We start from the raw sequence: 22385 nt of genomic DNA, 5'->3' as shown, positions 1-22385 counted from the left end.
AATTAAATCTCTTCTTCTTTTAAATCATGATAATTTCCATCATTCATTTGATGTAAACTTTTACTTTTTTTTTAATGCTGACAATGCAAAAAAAAAGATGAAATTTTGATAGAAAGAATATGAATGTAATCAATATTGTTCGACTTACAGTTATCCAAATCAGTAAATCAATATAATTTGATGTGACTTTTTTTTCATCGTATTCAAGGACAATTTAGAAATTATTAAATAAATTTAGATAACTTTGTTATGGTTGTTGTTATCTGTCTTATATTCATTGATCATCATATAACGGCAAAAATAATGTTAACGAATAAGAAAAAAAAGTAACAAAAATTCAAATTCTAAAGCAATAAATTGGCTGCATATTACTGGTTGAAAATCATTTCATTTTTTTTGTCGTTGTTTGGTGTGTTGATCGCAAAATTTAACTTCTTTTTTTTTTTTGCCCTGTGTGTTTTTTCTCTCCATTATCAGATTAAAAAAAAGAAAAGAAAATTTTATCCAATAAAATTTTGATCTGAAAGAAATGATTGAATTAACAGAAATTGATGAAATGTCATCGATAAATCAAACTGTTGAATATGATGATGAAAAAGTATCTATTGCATGGAGAAATCTTCGTTATGAAGCATATCCATTTGGTATACGTCGTATCGGTAAAGGTAAAACAATTTTACGCCGTTTAAATGGTCATCTTTTATTCAATACATTGAATGGTTTTCTTGGTCCAAGTGGTGCGGGTAAAACAACATTATTGAATTGTTTGAATGGTACATTAAGATCCGGTCTTAGTAATGATAGTGAATTATATTTGAATCGATATTATAGTAATATTGGTTATAAACCAATCATACGATTTATTGAACAACATGTACATGAAACAATTATCGGTATTATGACCGTTGGTGAAATATTATATTATGCATTTCGTTTTAAAAATTCTATTTCAATGCGACAAAAACAATATTCAATAAATGAACATATTGATAAGATTTTTTCCGAACTTATATTGGATAAAGCGATTTTGAAACGTCGTTTTGATCAATGTAGTGGTGGTGAACAAAAACGAATCGCAATTGCACAAGAATTAATGTCATTAAAAATGCCATCGTTTTTGTTTCTGGATGAACCAACAACCGGTTTAGATAGCCATGCTGCATTACTTATGGTTCGTTGTTTACGTAATCTTATCGATAATCTTAGTAAAGAATATCGATTTACAATTCTTGCATCTATTCATGCACCAAATTCAGATATAATAAATTTATTCGATAAAATTTATATTCTTGCACGTAATGGTTTTTGTATCTATTCTGGATCACCAAAGCTACTACGTAACAATATGATCGATGAACATTTAGAATTTGATGATAATAATTTTCGAACACCGATTGAAGAATTTATGCGTATCGCTTGTAAAGATATCGATGATAATAATGTACGTAAATTAGCTACAAAATGTTTTACTACCGAAAATGAAATCCTACGACCTTTAATCGATCGTATGCAATTTCTCGATAATGGTCTTTCAATCCGATATAAATCATTTAATTTTCAAGATTTTTTATTTCAATTGATTCGAATGTTTCAACTAATTTTCATCAAACAAATTAAAAATCGTATCTTTACAATAATGGTATTCATCATTCTATTTTATTTTCACGCATCATTGTTGGATCCAAGAATGGTTGAGCCGGATACTTGTACACTTTTCGATGACCCCAATCAAAACTTGTTGAATCTTACATGTCAAGACAGAGTTCACTCTCGTTTCATGGTCGATATGTATTTCCATTATCAAGGTTTTGCAATTGCATTTTTTGGTTTTCTACTAATTGGACTTAGTTCGATTGTATATAGTGAATTGATGAAAATAATCGATAATGAACATCGTAATGGTAAGTAAATTATATTTTAAATCAACTACAAATTTATGTCAATCAATTTATATTTGGAAAAAATAAAGGCTGGTGTAACATAAATGTGTTTTATTGGTCAATCACATTGATACGTCTATTAGAATTGATCATATTGACTTTATTGACAACATTGTTGGTTTATTTTTTAGCCAATCATAATTATGTTGATAATGGACATTTTAATTGGAATCGTTTTGGACATTTTGCTTTTTTTTTCTTTCTGTTTGCATTTCATATACAATCCATAGGACATTTTATTAGCTGTGTAATTAGCCAACCAATCCCTGCACCAATAACAGCAAGTTCAGTGTTGTATTTTATAATCAACGGTTATGATGGTTATTTGTTTCCTGATAAATATTTTTATCTATCATTTAATCGATTGTTGTCAAAATTACTTGCAGGTAATGTCATTACTCATGGCCTATTATATTCGTTCTATTATCTGGATCGTTGTGATCCGAACACACAGATATCAACCGTTTTTTTGGACAATGATATCGATCCGGAACGAATATTTATCAATATCATACCATTCTTGATTATCAGTATTTTACTTCGATTATGGACATCAATTTGTTTCATTGTAAAATTTAAATCCATTACTTTATTTGATCATTTATTCAAACGTTCAGATGAATATCAAAGCAAATTGATTGATTTCGAAACAGATACAAATACAGATACAGATACAGATACAAAACAGTCATGCCCACTTGATATGAACAATAACACTCATCAACGAATTAAAACGGAAAAAGAAATTGAATTTCAAAAATTCTGTCAAGATAAAATTATTATTGGCTGGCGCTCATTGAGTTTGTTTGCAAAGGATTCGCTGTATAAAATGCAATCAACAAAAAATATTCAACCAGATTCATCAGAATTAATTCTACGAAATCTTAACGGACAATTTCGTTTTGGTACAATAAATGCATTGATGGGTACATCTGGTGCAGGAAAAACATCATTATTACGTGTATTGAATGGTCAGAATAAAACACGTTTAAGTTTGGAAAGTCAATTTTATCTCAGCAAATACACACCAATACAAACGTCTTTTATAACGCAAGAAATTTCTGGCCATCTTATGCCCGGTTTAACAGCTAAACAAAGTTTAATCTTTGCATCACGATTGAAAAATCTTAATGACAGCAATGTTGATCATGAAAAAATAGCAACGACTTTATTAAATGAATTGAACATACTTTATACGGCTGATACATTAGTGACAAAATGTTCCGGTGGTGAACGTAAACGTCTTGCATTAGCATTAGAATTAACATCCAGACGAATGCCAAATTTTATCTGTATTGATGAACCAACAAGTGGTTTGGATTCTAATTCAGCTGAAATACTTATATCATGTTTACGGAGTATGAGTCATCGTCATAAAATAACACTTGTAATAGCCATACATCAACCGAATATAGATATATTGAAAATGTTTGATCATGTTTATTTACTAGCACGCGGAGGTGTTTGTATCTATTCTGGAACACCAGATAATATTAATGAATTTGTTCGACAAGTTTCTTCTGTTGTTGATGATCACGATGCTTTTCCCCTCGAAGAATTGATACGATATTCTTGTCGAAATCATCAAGATGAACAGATTAAACGCTTGGTACAGGCAACCGATGAAACAATTCTTAATGATGACCAAGAAGGAAAAAAATTATTCATTGATTGTCAATCGGTCTCTAATGGATTTCCGATAAATCGTACACGTTTTTCGTTGAATTCTATTAACATTCTTTTTCAACGACAATATTATTGTTATGGTAATTATTTATGGCCATTAATATTGTTTTTCTATGCATCTAGTTTACTCCTTAGTTTAAATTACCGTTTACTATTGAATCCAAAAATTGCTGAGCGTAAGGGTTGTGTTAGTTTCGATGAGGATTTCCTTCATACATGTAATTATTCGAGAGGGATGAAAATGGATTTGATTCTTAGTTATCGTTATAGTTATTTCATTTATAGTACATCGATGTTCTTACCAATCGGTATTAGTGCATTGCTTTATTATCTGGAATCAAAAAATATGATCAATGAATATCAAAATGGTATGTATAAATCTACCCCAAATCCTAGTCTAATTCTGATCATTATTTATATTTTATCAGGTTGGTATACTACGGGTGTGATTTATTTGGTCCGTTGGTCGACACATGCGGTCATCATTTTGCCCATTATAATCATACATCATTATATTACAGATATCTTTGATTCAGTACGACCAGGAATATTTTATCCATTATTGTTTGTGTATCTATTGACGGCTATTGCCGCACAAGGTCTTGGTTATATCTGTGGAATTCTTTTTGGCTCGAATTTGACCTATCTATGTATATCATTGCCAAGTTTATTTCTCATATCGATAATAGTTATATTGTCAGAGTATGCAAAATCGATACCATTTTTTTATCCATTTATCAAGTTCAATCCGATTCGTTATCTTAATGAAGCATCTCTTGTATTACAATATGGTTTTGGTCGTTGTGGTCCACGTGAAATATCCTTGATTCTATACAAATTGGACATAAATCACGATGATTACTTTTATGAATGTATATTACGTACTATAATCAATTTGATCATCTATCATTCGATCGCATTCTCAATTCTTTATTATCAACGTAACAACTTTAATAATCGAGAACGAATGGAGAAATTGCAACAATCGCATCAAAATCAAAGACAATCGTTGAATATAATGATACCTGGATTGACATGTGATCATCAATTTACCATTAAGCAATTTAGAAATTAATTTTTAAAATTAAAAAAAAATCATTTGTTGCATAAAAATCTACATATCAAATAATCAAATATAGATTTTTGAAATTTAAATTTTACTTTCTGGAATACTTTTCGGAAATAAATTTGCATTACATATTGGTAAATTTTTCGGTAAAATCAAAAATGCAGCCAGTTCTGTTTTCTGGCTTTTCTTTTATCCAAATCATGCATCGAGATTGATGGATGGTGATATAAAAACAACCGGCTTATTTGGCAATTTTTAATTGATTTTAATTGTAATCCAACTGTTTTAAGCTCATTGTTTTGATGTTAATTTGATTTTTATTAATTGAAATACTTGAGTCGATTTGATACTCATCGAATTGTAATTGCAGGCAACGATGGCTAAATCAAGAATACCGGTGGCTGTCAAAAGTCCAGCAACCAAAAATAATGATAATCAAAAGTCAAATAAAAAGAATAAAAAAGTGACCGGTGGTGCTGGTGGTGATAGCGGGTCGAAATCAAAGAAAAACAATTCAAATCAAGCTCCAATAATGACAGCAATGATGAGTGAAGATTCATCATCCAAAGATGATAAACAAACAGAAATGAAAAGTTCATTGAAAAAGCACTCACTGAAAATCGATGATCAAATCAATGAACATGATGAATGGATTTCACCGATACAGAATTATTTTATTTGGTTAATATCTGCCATTTATTTGTTTGCATTCGTTTCGTTCTACATGCAAATTCGTGGCCTTTATGGCAACAAAGGTGTACTGCCGTTACGATATTTTGCCGTAAAATATGTTGATTCAAATGAAAATGCATCATTGGATTCTATTAATCGTGCTGTTCCATCATTGGTTTGGTATCTTGCATCCACTCAAGGCTTTTCATTAACATCATCATTGGAATTGATTAGCATAGCCGGATCATTGATTTCATTCATTCAGCTATTATCGAATTCATTTCGTACGCCTATCATTTATTTTCTGTTATTCATACTCTATTATTCTTGTGTCAATGTAAGTCTCATTTTTTGATTGTGAATTTTTTGTTATTGTTTTTGCTAATTTATGTCTTCAATAAGGTCGGTCAAACATTTCTGTACTTTCAATGGGATGCCTTTTTACTTGAAACCGGTGCTTTAACAGTACTTGTTTCAATTCGTTGTACCGAATATGGAAGCCGTTCATTTTTGAATCGTTTTCGTCCATATCCTCCATTGGTTCTTTGGACCGTACGTTGGCTATTATTTAAATTTATGCTTTCATCTGGTATCGTAAAATTTACATCCCGTTGTCCATTATGGTGGTCATTACGATCATTGGATGTACATTTTGAGTCACAACCTTTGCCAACACCATTTGCATGGTATGCTCATCAGATACCACAGAATTGGCTTCATTTGGCCGTTGTCATACATTTTGTCATAGAAATTGCCGTTCCATTCATGTTCTTCACACCGTTTCGAACCTTGAAATTATTATCATTTTACACTCAGATATTCCTACAGATTATGATCGCTTTGACTGGAAATTATAATTTTTTCAATCTGTTAACAATGGTATTATGTTTGACATTACTTGATGATGATATGTTCCGGCGACGACGGCCACAACAAACTGTTCAAACGCAATCGACTATGGAAAGAAATTCAATGGAGATCTGCATATTCGGCGCAATTATTGGAATGTTAGCCTATTATACAGTTTATTATTTTGATGTAATGTTTCATTGGAATGATCTACTAAATGGGCCAACAACTAAAGTCAATTTTACTTATGATCAATTTAATTTATTTGTTATACAAACGGTAACTGCTTCGATTGTATTGGGAATCATTTCGTTGATATGTATGGCATTGATTGCATTATATAAATCCATTTCATATGGATCAATTACTGGACGTATTGTTCATTTGATAATGACAATGTTTTATGTTATTATTTGTGCGTCAATAATGGCCATATCGATCGTACCATTGGCTGAATTGGATACGACTGGTTATCATATGAAATCAACAGTCCCGATGGAAATTCGTCGTTGGTATCAGAATGCTCAGCATCATCATCTTGTATCATCATATGGATTATTTCGTGTAATGACTGGTGATGGTGGCCGTCCTGAATTAATTATTGAAGGATCGAATGATGCAAATGCAGCCGATGGTAGTGTTGGTGATTGGCGTCCATATTATTTCCGTTATAAACCAGTTGATTTATATCAATCACCTGCATTTGTTGGTATGATATTTTTATCATGTTTTTCGTTGTTTATTTTTGATTGTCAATTTTTTTTATCTTTTCTCTTTTGAAAATATAACTTTAGTACCACATCAACCACGATTAGATTGGCAAATGTGGTTTGCAGCATTGGATAGCTATCAGAATAATCCATGGCTTTTAAATCTTTGCTATCGAATATTAACTGGTGAATCGGATGTACTCAATCTATTAGATACGACACGTTTACCGTTTGATAAACCACCGAAATTTTTACGTATTAGTCGTTATATTTATAAATATACTGGTATGATTAATTATCATTTTGAAATTTGTATTCAGATAAATCATAAATGTATGTTTATTTTCTTCGTACAGATTCATTAAAATATCGAGCATGGTGGCATAAAGTAACTAATCGTCATGCCTATCTACCAATGGTAACAAAAGAAACATTGGAAAGTGCATTAAAATTGGTAGAATTAAAAAAACAAATGTCACCGGCATTAAACATGGCTAGTCGTGATCGTTCATGGACTGAATTGGTTAAATCATTAAATTGGTTACATTCATTTTTAGTTGCAAATAATTCATGGCTAACAGCACCGGTTATTATTTATACATTAATATCGTTTGTAGCCGTTATCAATTTTCTTCGATCATCATCATCATCATCGAAATTAAAGCCAAAATAGCTTAACCTTTTTTTTGGAAAACTATTGAATGGAGAAAATCTATCAATTCTTTATATCTGTTCGAGTGGTGCCAATTTTTGAACTTAAAGGATTAGGCAACAGGAAAAAAAACATTCTTATGATAATTTTAAATATTAAAGCTTTAATAATAATAATAATAAAATCTTAATTTTGTTTTCATTCTGTGTGATGGGAAAATATAGTGTTTGTTATACATGTGAGAAAACAAAAATCAAAAATCGAATGATTAGAAATATTGTTTTTTTTTCCATTGAATTTCATATTGATTAAACAAACGGATGAAATTGAAATTGGATACTTTTGTTTCTGTTTGTTTTGATAATCATTCAATTGGAATATAAATAAATTTTTCATAATTTTAATCAATCATTCATTGATGATAATGAAAACTGAAGATTGGGGAAAAAAAGGAAAACCGACCCGATTTCAGGCTTTATTCAAAAAAAAGACCATTATTTCTTCTTTTTTTTCATTTAATCAATCCAAATATATATATTTTTTCTTGTCTATTACGTTTCATGATTATGATAATGGATGATTATCATCAAATAATCATCCATTTTCTCATACAAATGGAATCGAATTGAAATTGGCCATGAAAAAATAATGAATAAATAAAAGGAGGCGAATCCAACACACAATATATAAACATACATTTACCAAATGAATACGCATTTGTTTTTTGTTGGTCAATATTACAAATTAGAAAAAAAATTGTCACTATTATTTTGGGTTTACTTGACACCGACCGATGTTTTGATGCATAAATAAATAGTTGAAATTGAAACTGAACAACGAATTTTTTTTCCGATCTTTTGAATTTTATTTCGTGTTAAAATCATGAATCATAATAATCATTATCATCATCTTCGTCATTCAAATCTGTCAATCATATCGATTGTTTTATTATTGATAACAATCTTTTTTATCAATAAATCATTGGCATTTGTTGAAGAATATCGTTTTGATCCTCATCTACCAAGGCAAGCACCGGAACCAGAACCAGAACCAGAACTTTATACATGGGGTTATATGACACCTATTTGTGAACAGATTTGTCGCAATGGTCATACATGTAAAAAATTGATAAAAATATTGGCTGATCAAATTGATCATTGTATAGCCGGTTCATTATATAATTGTGTGGCAAATCAACCGTTTCATATACAATTTTCGAGTAAAGAACGTTATCGTCGATATTATCATATGATGAATGAAAAAAATGTTCAATGTCCAATACGTTTGAATCAATGTCCACAAGGTTTTCTACCCAGTGGTTTTGGTAAAAATGATCAACAACGACAACGTTGTATTCCAATAACACAATGCAAATATTTGCAGCAAATTTATTCACATCTAAATGAAATTCATGATGGAATTGATTTGTGTTGATGATAATTGGATCAAATGCATTTCTAAATGATTAGAAAAATCGCTGAAATTGATATATTTCATCCATACTGTTAGTTTTTTTTGTTTGTTTTTATTTTGTTTTTTTTTTTGCTTTATTCATCTTAAATTTTAGTGAACAAAATTTGTTGTTGAAAAAAATCTTGATTAAAATCTTCATTTCAATAAATGTGTTTATTGCAATCAAATGTGCAATTTTTGTTTGTTTGTTTTGTTTGTGATGATCATGATATAAACATTTATTTTTGTTCAATCAAAAATGTATTTCCATTAGTGAAGCTTTGTTGTTGTTCTTTATTAATTTCGGTTTGTTTAGATTTCATTCGCAATTCCTGGGAAAAAATTGAGGCCGAATCGTTTTTTTAAAGTAAAAGGAAAAGAAAATCAATCGATTTGATTAGATATTTTTTTAAAAAGATTTTTTAAAAGATTGTTGATAAAGTTGATTTTTTTCCAATTTTGTCGTCAATTTTAAATTTCAAGATTCGAATTGATTATCGACCCAAACCAAATGCATCGACATTAATATTTGGACGTCGTCCAATTCCACGTCGATCAAGATCGAAATTGACCAGACCACTTAATGCTCTTAGATCAAGACCGCGTCCACGACCACTACGACTACCACTTCGACGGCCATAATTTAGATTGACAAAATCACTAATTTGATATTTTAAAACACGAAAAAGAAAAATGATAAAAATTTTTTATTAAAATGAAAATTACCCAACATCAACATTAAAACCGTCCGATGTTTGACGATAAATCTGTGCCGAATTTGATTTCACATCAAAACATAAAATCAACAATAAAATAATGTTCAATAATGAAAGAATTTTCAAATATTTAGCCATTTTGATTGATTGATTTTGATGATTAACAATGACCGAAACGGACATGTAACAATTGAACGATTGAATCAATCGTTTAAATACCTTCATTTTTCAAAAAAAAATTATTGAAATTTTTTTCTAATTTGAAAGAATGTACCTGCAATCTACTCTTTTGAATGTTTTTTTTTAACATTCAAGAAGAGATTGTTTCTACCCTTCAATTTCGTACATTCAATTTGAATTTATAATTTAGAAATTTGTATTATAATTAGAATTCTCATCATTTATTCTCAGATTTATTATTTTCGTTGTTATTGGGTACGATTGTTATCGAGTATCAAATAAATAAATTTTCTTTTTCTGATTATAAATGCTTTGATTGATTGATTGACTGACAATATGATGATTATCAATGTATGGTGTCAATCAAAAAACAGTTATTACATAATAATCAATAATTGATTTGGGATTTTTTAAAAATTCTTTATTATCTCCATTCAAAATGAAAAGATTCTGTCAGTGTTTTAGAATCGTAATAAATTATATGAGTTATTTAATGTAAATGAATATGAGCAATATAGAAAGGTACTTTGTTGTTGATTTTTTTTTTTGGTCAAATTCTTTCTCTGTATATTCCATGGTCAACGTTTTTTTGGTTTTCAAACTTCTTTAAGATCATCCGGATCAATATCATATACATAATCATTATCGGGTTTTGATTGACGATCAATATTACCACGTCCAAATATATCTACGTTAACTTTTGGTTCTTTATCACCCGGTTTTTTATCATAACCAAATTTTACCAAACCAAGCACGGCACTTAAATCAATAAATTTACCATTATTTTGATCATATTTCATTTGAAAAATTGGTCTATTTCAAATTAATTAACAACAAACAATAATAATGATTCATATCAAAAACAAATGATTCAATAACATACCCAATATCAATATCAAAACCTTTATCCGTTTTCTTATAAATTTGACCATCCACCATAAATGAATGAGTGGATAATATGACAATCAATGCCAATAATATTGTTGAGTTAAATTTAATACTTTCCATTTTCGATTGTTGTTGTTGTTGAACTGTCAAACAAAAAAAATGTCAATCAATTGTCGAAATTTGAATTGTTCAATGATATTCAATACAAGGCAAGAAACACAGACAAATAAACAAACAAACAATTAAATTAAATTGGAAATGAATAAATGAGAATTTGCAATCAACTTCTTAATATAGAATATAAATAAGAAAAAAAAATCTTGAATATATTTATACTCGTCATCATCATCATCATCATCATCCGAATGAAACAACCAAAAACAAACGATAACCGGTTCAATCATCCGATTCATTTACGTGAATGTTGTCATCATCATAATAAATCAAGAACAGCCTCAGTGATCAAGACCACTACGCGAAAATGATCATCATCATGATAATCAAAAAAAGTAAATGATTTTAAAGAAAATAAAATTTATTTTAAATTATCCAATTATCATTAAATTTATCATGCATAACAAGGTAAATGTCGTCATCATTCGATTGGTTGGTGATTCATCCATATCGATAATCAAATCATTCGAATGTTTCACATGATTCGATTGATCATTTCAATGAAAATCGAAAAGGTCGTTTTTTGTCTCTTTGTTTTAAATTTAAAAATTTCAATTAACAAATTCAATTAATTTCCAATTTCAATTCCCATCTTTACAATTCTCATCATTATTTTTGTTGTAACATTAGTTGTTGATGATTTTGATGATCATGATTATTATGATGATGATGATGATTATGATAATTTAAATTTCCTCTTTGTTTGATTTGGTCGATTACTTTTGCATAGATGGCGCATTGTGGCTCTTGATTGTCATCATCCTCATCCTCATTTCCATCTTCATTTTCATCATCATCATCATCATCATTGTTGGTGAATGCACGACGCCGATCGATTATTCGATTATGTTCAGGCTTTTGTTTTGATTGTATTTTACCATTCATTTGTGTTGCTGACATAGGCTGTTTTTTAGCAATCGTTTCGATTATTATTGGTTTTGGCGGAAGTTCTGGACGATTCGGTTCATTCGATATTGATGATGATGATGATAATGGTGGTGATGATGTTGCTGTTTGTAATAGATTTAATTTCTGTCTAAGTTTCATTGGTATCCAATTTGGTACAATTCTAGGATGGTATGGATGTTCCGGTTCATAAATACGTATTCGATTACGGATCAATGTAGAATATGCATCCAATTGCTTTGGTTCCAAAATATGAACATTATTATTATCTGCCGATTGTAATTGTAATGGACAATCATTGTTTGATTTTTCCGGTTCAACATTATTCGATTGCTGTTGTGACTGATGATCATTATCTTTATTCTCGATATTAGGTTGTTCTTTTCTTTGTTGTTGTTGTCGTTCATGAATTTCTTGAGCAATTTTCAACAATTCTGATTCCAATTCCAGTGTATAATCTTCGTCATCATTTTGTTGACGTGTCAAAGGAGCCAATGATTCATTAAGACGTTCCATTTCTTCTAATGTTTCATCCAATCGTTTGAGTACTTCACTTTCTTCATTATTAAGCATAGATGATAGTCTATTTCTTGTTGAATTATTCGATGAACAATATGGACAAATACAACGATGTGCTGGAATTCGTTTAACGATTTGTGATTCGGATTTGTCATCAATTTTTGTTTCCAATTGTTTCGATTCAATAGCCATTGTTGATGATTGTTGTTCATCAGGTTTTTGTGATTCTTTTTCCATTAAATTCGTTTCTTTTTCAATCATTTCAATCTGTTCAATCTCAATTTTTTCACATTGAGTTTCATCAACAATTTTCTGTTTCTTTTCACATTCAATGTTCATTTGAACTTTTTCTTGTTGGTTCTGTTCTACGGGCAATGATTTTTTCCTTACAACAATATCAACAACAGTATATTCATGCGTTTTTTTATTTGAATCATTTGTTTCGACTTTTTTTTCGTCGTTATCATTGTTTGCTTGTTGTTGATTATCGGAATTATTTTCAACAATATTTTCCTGTCGTATTATTTGAGCATATGTATGTGACGATTCCTGATGATAATCAGTTAGAATTACTTTTGTGTTGTTGAAATTTGAAACTTACCTGATCCTGTTGTTCATTGATTTTCTCATCAACATTATCAACATTGATTAACGATTTGATTATAACATCTGCCATAATAGCTTCGGATTCGGTTTCTGTTTTGTGAGATTCCTGATTCATGGGAATTTCTTCAGTTTTAATTTCGGGTATCTACTTAAAAAAAATGATAATTCTATTCACTTGAGTTATTTTTCTGGAAAGCATCATTCTTACCGATTGTGTTTCATCAGGTTTAGGTAATTGTGATTCGGATACAATTCGAAATTCAGGCCGATCTGATTCTAATGATGATGGCAAATCAACGGAATTCAACTGTTGTTCAGAATGATGATTTTCGTCTTTAAGAAAATCTGGTTTCGGAACCGGTGGCGGTGGGATTTCTTCATTCACTTTTTGTTTTCGTTTTGTTTTTTCCAAATTTTTCTCCACATTATCATTATCAATCGAAGATTTTTTCCCATCATCATCCTCATCATCATCATTATGATTATGGCCGGATTCTACGTTACCGGATTCAGGATCCAAATGATCCGATGATTTACTACATAAATTACAATGTAATAACCAAAGCGATATTCGAACCAATAGAATCAACAATAAAATCAATCCAAATATGACAAGAATTTCATTCAGATATAACATAATTTTCGAAATTAACGTATCAATCGTATCCGATTCGAATAAAGACATGTTTTTTTTGAACATTCGTTTTTTTTGTGCTTATAATCAGCAAAATAATAATAATAATAATAATAATATCAACGGATATACATTAAAAAAATGGAATCTTTGAATAGTATTAACAACAACAATAATAATAATAATAAAAAGATTATCACGGATCAATCAATCATAGTTGAAAGAAGGTCACCGATTTAAACATTCGATTCGATCATCAAAATGATTCTCATTTTTTTGTTTTTTTTTTTTTTTTTGTTGATTTCAATCACAAATTGTTTTTTCCATTTCATTCATTATCGATGTAATAATTCGAAGTGGAATAATCTTTTTTTCTAAGTTAATTTTTTTTGGTGTGGTAATTTTAATGAATAAAATTTCTTTGTTTCTTGGTCGTTATCAGCAGATATGGATTATTTTTGTTTTTGTTTCTTCTTTATCATGATCATGATTTTTGTTTCTTGAAAAAGATTAAAGATTTTTGTCTATTTGTTCAATGTGTGTGTGTGAATTCAATTCATTAAAATAATTAATATCAATTTTTTTTCGTTGGTTCCCCCCAATGATAAACAAAAAATTATTTTAGGTTTTTCGTTTATCTTTCTCTTCTATCGTTATGAATGTGTTTGCGTGTATTATTTTGATATAATTGAGTGACAACAACATGTCATAACCATTGAATGAGTGGGTGTAGGTTTACATTGAAAACAAAACAAAAAAGATTTGTTATGGAACCAAAACGGAAGAACACCAAAATAAAAGAAAAATGTTCCATGACGTCAAATACCCAAAAATAAAACTGAGAAAGAAAATGAAAATGTTGTTTTGATTGTTGTCACACAAATATTTCAACGCCCAATTTCTACTGAAATTATCATCGATGATGGTGGTCCTTGAATTCAATTTTTTTTCAACTGTCAATTTTATATGACAAGTAGAAAATTCTTCAAAATGAAAATCTTCTTTTATCCATTTGATTGTCAAAGATTTTTTATTCATTCATTCATTCATGATGTGTGTAAACGACTATTTTAGCTGTTATTTACGGCTGTCGATTCGAATGAATTGAATGTTTCATCATTTCAGATCAGGATATTATTAACCCAGAAATGTTTCTTCGTCATGATTTTTTTTTTGGTGATTGAATTTTCATCAGAAAAACAAACAACAAAAATGATACATGGATAATTCGTTTTTTTTATGTCGTTGTTGTTGTTTGTTTTGGGTTGAAACGAGGGAAAAAACGCCCTTCGATCGTCCATAACAAATATTCTATGTGACCATTGGCCATTTATTAGAAAATAAAAAAAGAAATTTAAATTTTAAATTGAAAAAAAATCCATACTAACATTTGATGTTTGTAAATGATTTAGAAGATCATGCTTGAATTAATTTAATGCTTTTTTTAATATTCATATTTCTTTTCATCTAAATCATTGTTGTTGGAATCGTTGTTTATTGAATAAATAACCAAGCTAACATACATTATCCAACAACTGTATTATGAATATAAAAAACCAAATTTAAAAAAAATTTCAGTTTATCGATCAAGTTTTCGTACCATTAAAGGCAATATTAAAAAAATGAAATTTTCAAAATATTCGATTTTGTTTCCGGTACATTATTTTGCATATTATTCCAAAAATGGTTAAAAAATTCATTATCATTGACCATGTACCATTGGTATATGGATCTAATGACAAAAAAAAATTTAGACTTTATGTATAATTGATTATTAGTTTTCCAAAACTTACTTTTCCGAATAATTTCAGTAGCCAAATATTAGTGGTGGGAATGAAATTAAACAAAACCAAATTAGATATTTCGATTTGTAGGTAGTTGTCATCGTCATCATTGTGTGGGCGGATTAATGATGATTTTAATAATTGCAAAAAAAAAAAAAATTATTCCTAAAATGATACATTGAATCACTGAATCGTGATCAATTGGCATTATTATCATCAGCATTATATCGTTTTCATCGAATAATCATCAATATTATGACCATCAATATCATGGAATTTTCAATTTGAAATAATCACAGCATGAATGATCACGAATCATTTATTGATCAATTTGATTTATTGTTTCGTTACATTCGAAGACAAAGGAAAAAAAAAGTGTAAAGAAGAATTACTGAGGAAAGTAAAAGTGTTCGAATCGATTGTATCGCGATTAATCAAATCGAATAATCGATAGTTTAACCGCCAAAAAAAATTGTTTTTCAAAATGTTGAATAATGGAAAAATCAATGAATAAATAATGAAATTTTTTTCTTTTGAACAGAAAAAAACAACGGAAAATATTGAAGGTTAAATGTCATCGCCAGGATCATTTCAAATAGAAAATCACGATCGAATGGAACAAAAATTTTAAATGATTTCAAACAACAACAACAACAACGGTGATGATTTGTCATCAAGACAAACAAAAATTATCAAAAATAAATAAAATATATTGACTATTTATGGTGGTTAAATAAAATTGTCCTTTTTTCCTATCAGTGATAATAAGTAGGTGTATCATTAGTCAATTTTTTTGTTGTTGTTGAAAAATTGCCCGATTTTATCATCATTTGGAATTATTTACAATTATATATGATTGTCATTGTTACAATATTTTTTTATTAGTCGAAACAGCTAAACTTTTCATTTTTTTTTCTCGAAATAATTCTGAATTATTTATATCACTTGATTACGGTTTTTTTCCACGGTTTGTATATGGAAATTTAATTTATCATCATCATTTGACGTTATTTATTTATTTATGATCCTCGATAATCAGATGATGGTTAATCAGATAAATTCCATCATTATTTTCATCATTTTTGTACAAGGAATGTTTAATAAAATGGGATTTTTTTTATTTGTAACACAGTAAAAAACTTTGTTATTTGCATGTAATCAATTCTGCTAATTGAACAAACAGAAAAAATCAGTAGCAGTAGCAGTAATTTATTCAACTTGAAAGTTTTCAATTCATCAATCTATGAAATGAAATGAATTCCAATGAATCGAATAACATTACCGGACATAAAGCAGAAAAATAAAATAGAAACATTTGGAAAAAAAAAGTTCCTAGATAAAATTCTTCATAATGGATTTTTGTTGTTGTTGATTCAGAATTCAATTGGAATGATAATGATAGAGAGAGGTCATCATCATCATCATCATTTCTAGATAAATTATTTATTTCAATCGATGATCGAATCAACATCATTATCATTGCGAAAATAAATGGCTAAAGTTTTTTGTTTTCTTGATGTCAAAAAAAAATTAACAATGATGATAAAAATAAATGATAAAGTTTGGAAAATGAATTTTCTTGTCATCATCATCATCATCATTATCATTTTTCATTCTGGGTTCAGAATGAAAATCATTATCATCAACTGATGTTATTGAAAACAAATGGAATGGAATAAGAAATAAACATTGTTTTTTTTTATAGAAATCTGATTTGTTTCGGATGAATTCAAACAAACGAAATTCTTCACTATTATTATCATCATCATCAAAATGAAAAAAATGAAATTTTATTTCATTTTTGCTTGAAAACATAGAAAAAAAATTACCGGTTTCAGGTCGAAATCTATCATTTTCACTTGATGGTTGTTTAGCCATATAATTTTGAGTTTTTTTTCAAGAATTTTTCTCTTGTCTGTGAAAATTCAGTTGAAAACATTTTAATGATAAAAACATCAATTTTACATTTTTGGTAAATTTTGTTTTGATTCTAAAAAGCCAATAGATCTGAAATGGATAGATATAGTGTCTCTTGTTTATATCAACAAACAAACAAACAAACAAATAAATAGATCGAATCTTCAAAATTCAGAAATGTTTTTTTTTTTTGATTCTCTTCAGTCTCTCTCTTTTCTCTTCATCAATTTATGATAAAAATTCTTGTTTTCATAAAATTTTTTTATCATCATCATCTTTTTTTTTGAAAATGGTTATGTATCTTGAAAAAGATTTCTTCCATAACTTTACAATTTCTTTTCACCATAATAACGAATATATATTTTAAAAAAATGTTTTGTTTTGTTTACGATCAATCAATCATTATTGGATTTTGTTGTTGTTGAAAAAATATAAGGCCATCATCAGGTTTTATCTATCTATTTCCAGATAAAATTCATCGATGATGATGATGATGATGTAAAGTATGTTTCACACTCAAATTTCTTTTCCATTATTGAAATTTGAAAATGTTTTTGTTGTTGTTGTTGTTGTTGAAATTTTCATTTCTTGTCGTTGTCATCATCATTGATAAGAGAAGTTTATTTTAAAATTTTTATAAGTGTTGAAAAAAAACTCAATTTTTGAACCAAATTCGGAAGAAAAAATCCCATTTTATCAACAACAACAACAACAACAACAACAAAACATAACCATCGATTCATAATCGGATAAATAAGTTGATTCTTGTCATCGATATTCAATGAGAATGATGATCATTGATGTCTTTCATTCAATCAATTCTATTTATCTCCTTTGAAAATTCAATTCTTTTCTGAAATTTGAATTCAAAAAAGAAAAAACGAAATGACAACTTATTTTCAACATATAAAACTTGTTTGATACAAAAAAAAAAAAAAAAAAATAAACAATAAACATTCAAATGTTGTCAAAAAAGAAAAGATTTGAAATTTTATCACTATCATTGATTATCCAAAAGGCCATGATAATGATGATGATGATGATGATTTTTAAATAATAATAATCTTTAAGATGATGAAAAAAATATACTAAATGAATAACTAATGAAATGTAAATGAATGAATTGATAATGATAAACAACAACAACAATAATAATTACCAAAAAAGGAAACAATTGTTTTTCATCATCAGATGATGATATTAATGGAAAGATTATTTGACAGGACAATATGATTGTTGTTGTTTTGAAACATTTTTATGTTTTGGATAATCAATTTTTTCCAGTATGATTTTCATGATATTGAATTCATTCGAAACGGATTTGTCAATCGAATTGTTTCGGTTGGTGATAAGTTGTGAAACCATTTTCGACTTCTTATTGAGATTGATAAAAATAACTTGTCTTTTTTTTATCCATTTTGTTATAATGTTCATTTTCCATTATAAAATAAATCACCCACAAGGATAATGATGCTCATTATAATTATGATAATCATTTTTATATGATGAGCATTATCATTATTAAAATAATGATAATTTACAAAATAGAAAAAATATGGATTATCATTATTATGAGCCGAATAATGATCGAATGGGCAAGGTAAATTATTCATAATGATAATGATAATGATGATGATGGTGGTCATCATATTTAACAACAACAACAACAAAAATCTTGGATCGATCCAACAACAGAAAATGAAAATGATGATAATAGAACCATCATCATATCACTTTTTGACTATTTTAACAAACATTTGTTCGATTTTGTTTATTTTGCCACCACCATCACCATCACCACCATTGTTGATATATTTTCGTTTCACTAAACATCGTTTAATTTATTTATTTGTGATGATGATAACCGTTCCAAAAATAATTATATGTTGACTTTCTTGACTTTCATTCAAGCCAAAAAAAAAAAGAAAAAGAAAAAATGATTCATCATATTTGACCATCTACATTCAAAAAAAGTATATGCTTAATATGGAACAACAACAAGAAAAAAAGATATGTCCCATTTCACTGAAACAGTATTGTTGAATTTATTTATTCATTCATGTTTCTTTTCCCCCCATTCTAAACAAAAATGGTTTATGGAAATTTATCATTATTTTTCCTAAAGAAATTCATTCATTCATTCATTCATTCCAAAGAAAAAACTCTAACTTTTTTTTCATTTTATTCTCTTTTTCAATTTCATTTTTTTTTGTTATTGTTGCATTGCAGGTAAATCAACAAAATAAATTCAATGTCGTTCCGTTTTTTTTCTTCTTCATTTCTCGCTTTCCCCATATATCATTCGTTCCAGAAAAAACAAAATACAAGCCTTTTTTAGGGTTGATCCTCTTCTCATCCATTTGATCACTATATCATAATATGATGGTGATGATCTTCATTCGAGAATTTTTCTTTTTCATCATCATGATGATGTTGTTGTAGGTGAGAAAAGCCTATGGCTATAAAATGTCCATATTTTTTCTTTTAAATACACAACGAAAAAAAATAATATGAAAAGTTTCAAATGAAACATTTATTATTCGTTTATCGTTTGTATGAATAATATTTAAATATTTAAAGAATAGAAAATGAAATCGGTTTGTGTTATTTATTTATTTTATTTCATTTTTATTTTTTTTGTTGTTGTTGTTGGTGATTTTTTTTTACCTGTCATGATCTAATGTTTTGTTTCGAAAATTTCTGGTTTTTCAGTTTGTCATCATATTGTTTATCCATTGTTTTGCTTCGATAACGTTAGCATTCCCTTTGGAACAACCTATACATTATTTACCATATTCATTTGGTTATCAAACAGCCGATGGCCAAACAAGACAAGAACAAAGCCATAATGGTGTTGTAACCGGTTCGTTTAGCTATACTGATGCTAATGGTGATTTACGACAGGTTTGATTTGATCAATAATTTTTTCTGCAATGCAGAATTCTTTAAAATTCAAAATCAATTTCATTTAGGTAAAATATACAGCCGATGAAAATGGTTATCGACCACATGGTGATATCGGTGTTGATCGTCGAACAGCTGAAATTGCTGCACAAATGGCTGCATTAGCACCTAAAGGAGCAATATCGACATCATGGGCACCACAATCATCATCATCATTTCAAACATTTGATAAATTGATTGCATCACCACCACCACCACCACCACCGTCAGTTGCTATTCCAACATTCCATACCCAACCATCATCAATACCACAACCACCAGCACCAAAATCAACATCATGGAATCATTTTTCATCGGCTGCATCAACCGCAAATTTTGTTCATGCTTCAGCACCAATCATCGGGCCATCAGGTTATCAAGTCGATACACCTACCCATAAAATCTGGGTAAAATATTAGATTGATTACCGAGATACTATTAAGAAAAAAAAGGAAATGAGAAAAATAGAAATCCTGGTATTAGCTTTATGTGAAACAAAAAAAAGTACATTAATTTTATTTTATTTCATTTTTTTATGTTGTTGTTGTTGACAAAATCCATTTAATTTTTTTCTTCTAAAAAAATAGGTTTTTTTTCTTCTATTCTTTTCATTTTAAAGAACAAAGAAATTTTCCCATTTTCTTTTCAAACTCCAAATCGATTGTCTCCAAATTGTTTCCCAAAAACCCAAAATTGAATTGAATTGAATTAAGAAAATAAAAAAACCCAAACTATTAGTAATCAATCCTAAGTGAATTTTTTTTTCTTTTCAAATTTGAAAATGTCAACTTTCTGGTAACATTATTTTCATTATCAAAAGCCTAAAGGGCATTATGTAATAAATTTTCTCATCATTCATTACCATTACCACCGACACCAACAAGACATTGACATTTTGTAATAATTAATGTCAATCATTATTTGATGGGAAAAGAAAATTTTCTTTTCTTTTTTTTTGTAATGAAAAAACGATCGTATGAATGGTAGGAATCCATTAAGATTCAGATAGAATCTTTTACAATTTCAATAATTGTCATTCAACACTTCCCTTTCAAACAAGCCAAAATTGTTGTTTGCATCATTTACATTTGGAAAATGGAGAAAAATCAGTTTTCAGGTTTGAAACATTTAACATTCTTGTAGGAATTAAAAATGAAAATAATTAAAAATGACTAATGTAATTTGTGTTATAGGAATTTTTGTTTTTGTGTTTTGTTCACTTTCAATCATGTGCGGGCTAATTGATCAAATGATATTTATTGAAATTGATGATATCGATCAATTAATGATTAATCTTGAAGATTGGTTTTTCGGGAAAAACTGCTGTTGTTTTTTCTGTGTGTGTTTAAATTAGATTAGTTGTTGTTTGTTTTTGTTCTGCAGCAACGGAAGTAAACAAAAAAAAAGAATTTCTTCTTTTTAATGGGTTTTCATTTTCGAGAAAAAAAACAAATCCATTGTAACGTTTATCTACAACAACAATTGAGAATTTATTGCCACCATTAATCGCCATTCTCAGGTATATAATTTTGTAAACGGAAGAAATGTTTTGTTTTTTTTCTTATATATCATTATTTATTTCAGTGCGTGATATGTGAAAATGATGTTTATCAATGAAAATGTTTCGACAATTTTATTTGTTGTTTTTTCTCCGGCTATATTCCGTGAATAGTAGTGTATTATTATTTCTGTGTGAAAGGCTGATTTCAATTCTTTGAAAACAGGAAAAAAACGATAGAATCAGTAATGTTTTCACGACGAAAAAAAGACGATCATTAAAGGAATAGAAAAAAAAAGAAATCAATAAAAAAATATACCATTTTACGAAGCATATGTGTGACTGAAGAATAAAAACAAAACGAATGAAAAGAAGAGAAAAAAACAACGAATAAACATCATTTTGATTAAGAACAACACACATGTGTCATATCAGCAAAAAACAACAGAATAAATAAAACATTCCAATGTCTTTTTTTATATCTGCTATTTTTACATATGTGACTTTTCCCTTGCAGAAAAAAAACAAATAAAAATTTTGCACTATTTTTGTATATATTTCTATATATTTGAAATATTGAAAACATTAAA

At 28.4% G+C, this 22385-nt stretch overlaps 6 protein-coding genes across 8 annotated transcripts; 4 read left to right on the top strand and 2 right to left on the bottom strand.

The window, feature by feature from the left end:
- Positions 1-375: 375 nt before the first annotated feature.
- On the top strand, positions 376-4854 carry LOC113798562 (uncharacterized). 2 transcript variants are annotated; one of them, XM_075819773.1, is made up of 3 exons: positions 376-1901; positions 1970-3706; positions 3762-3876. In XM_075819773.1, the coding sequence occupies exons 1-3, from the start codon at positions 530-532 to the stop codon at positions 3764-3766; spliced, it is 3114 nt and encodes a 1037-aa protein (XP_075675888.1). In that variant the 5' UTR covers positions 376-529; the 3' UTR covers positions 3767-3876. The 2 variants fall into 2 exon arrangements, with proteins under 2 accessions (XP_075675888.1, XP_027204920.2); XM_027349119.2 differs by adding an exon at positions 4055-4854 and having other exon boundaries at positions 512-1901; positions 1970-3994.
- A 72-nt stretch (positions 4855-4926) lies between these two features.
- Positions 4927-7779, top strand: LOC113798581 (lipase maturation factor 2-like). The gene is made up of 4 exons (XM_027349139.2): positions 4927-5704; positions 5770-6925; positions 7011-7211; positions 7283-7779. Exons 1-4 carry the CDS (start codon positions 5072-5074, stop codon positions 7597-7599), a joined length of 2307 nt encoding a protein of 768 aa, XP_027204940.2. The 5' UTR covers positions 4927-5071; the 3' UTR covers positions 7600-7779.
- Positions 7780-8288: 509 nt separating this feature from the next.
- On the top strand, positions 8289-9218 carry LOC113798606 (uncharacterized). The gene has a single exon (XM_027349165.2). The coding sequence runs from the start codon at positions 8461-8463 to the stop codon at positions 9010-9012; it is 552 nt and encodes a 183-aa protein (XP_027204966.2). The 5' UTR covers positions 8289-8460; the 3' UTR covers positions 9013-9218.
- Positions 9219-9487: 269 nt separating this feature from the next.
- Positions 9488-11151, bottom strand: LOC113798607 (uncharacterized). Its single transcript, XM_027349167.2, has 3 exons — positions 10810-11151; positions 9757-10739; positions 9488-9690 (listed from the first exon to the last, which is right to left on the bottom strand). The coding sequence occupies exons 1-2, from the start codon at positions 10932-10934 to the stop codon at positions 10523-10525; spliced, it is 342 nt and encodes a 113-aa protein (XP_027204968.2). The 5' UTR covers positions 10935-11151; the 3' UTR covers positions 9488-9690; positions 9757-10522.
- Positions 11152-11331: 180 nt separating this feature from the next.
- LOC113798619 (uncharacterized) lies at positions 11332-13892 on the bottom strand. Its single transcript, XM_027349183.2, has 3 exons — positions 13228-13892; positions 13015-13164; positions 11332-12962 (listed from the first exon to the last, which is right to left on the bottom strand). The coding sequence occupies exons 1-3, from the start codon at positions 13717-13719 to the stop codon at positions 11598-11600; spliced, it is 2007 nt and encodes a 668-aa protein (XP_027204984.2). The 5' UTR covers positions 13720-13892; the 3' UTR covers positions 11332-11597.
- Positions 13893-19846: 5954 nt separating this feature from the next.
- On the top strand, positions 19847-21042 carry LOC113798550 (uncharacterized). Of its 2 annotated transcripts, XR_012846085.1 has the most exons (4): positions 19847-19951; positions 20067-20258; positions 20327-20801; positions 20885-21042. XR_012846085.1 is itself a non-coding variant. In XM_027349107.2 (3 exons), the coding sequence occupies exons 1-3, from the start codon at positions 19943-19945 to the stop codon at positions 20714-20716; spliced, it is 591 nt and encodes a 196-aa protein (XP_027204908.2). In that variant the 5' UTR covers positions 19847-19942; the 3' UTR covers positions 20717-20871. The 2 variants fall into 2 exon arrangements, 1 of the variants encoding a protein (XP_027204908.2); XM_027349107.2 differs by lacking the exon at positions 20885-21042 and having other exon boundaries at positions 20327-20871.
- The last annotated feature ends 1343 nt before the right edge of the window (positions 21043-22385 follow it).

Source organism: Dermatophagoides pteronyssinus, unplaced genomic scaffold, assembly GCF_027571235.1.
Source record: "Dermatophagoides pteronyssinus isolate colony J.1.1.1.1 unplaced genomic scaffold, Derpt_VIB-CSIC_2022.12 sq0004, whole genome shotgun sequence".
Classification (NCBI taxonomy): Eukaryota; Metazoa; Arthropoda; class Arachnida; order Sarcoptiformes; family Pyroglyphidae; genus Dermatophagoides; species Dermatophagoides pteronyssinus.
Note: the sequence above shows the minus strand (reverse complement) of the source record. Positions and strands in the feature narration are given on the sequence as shown.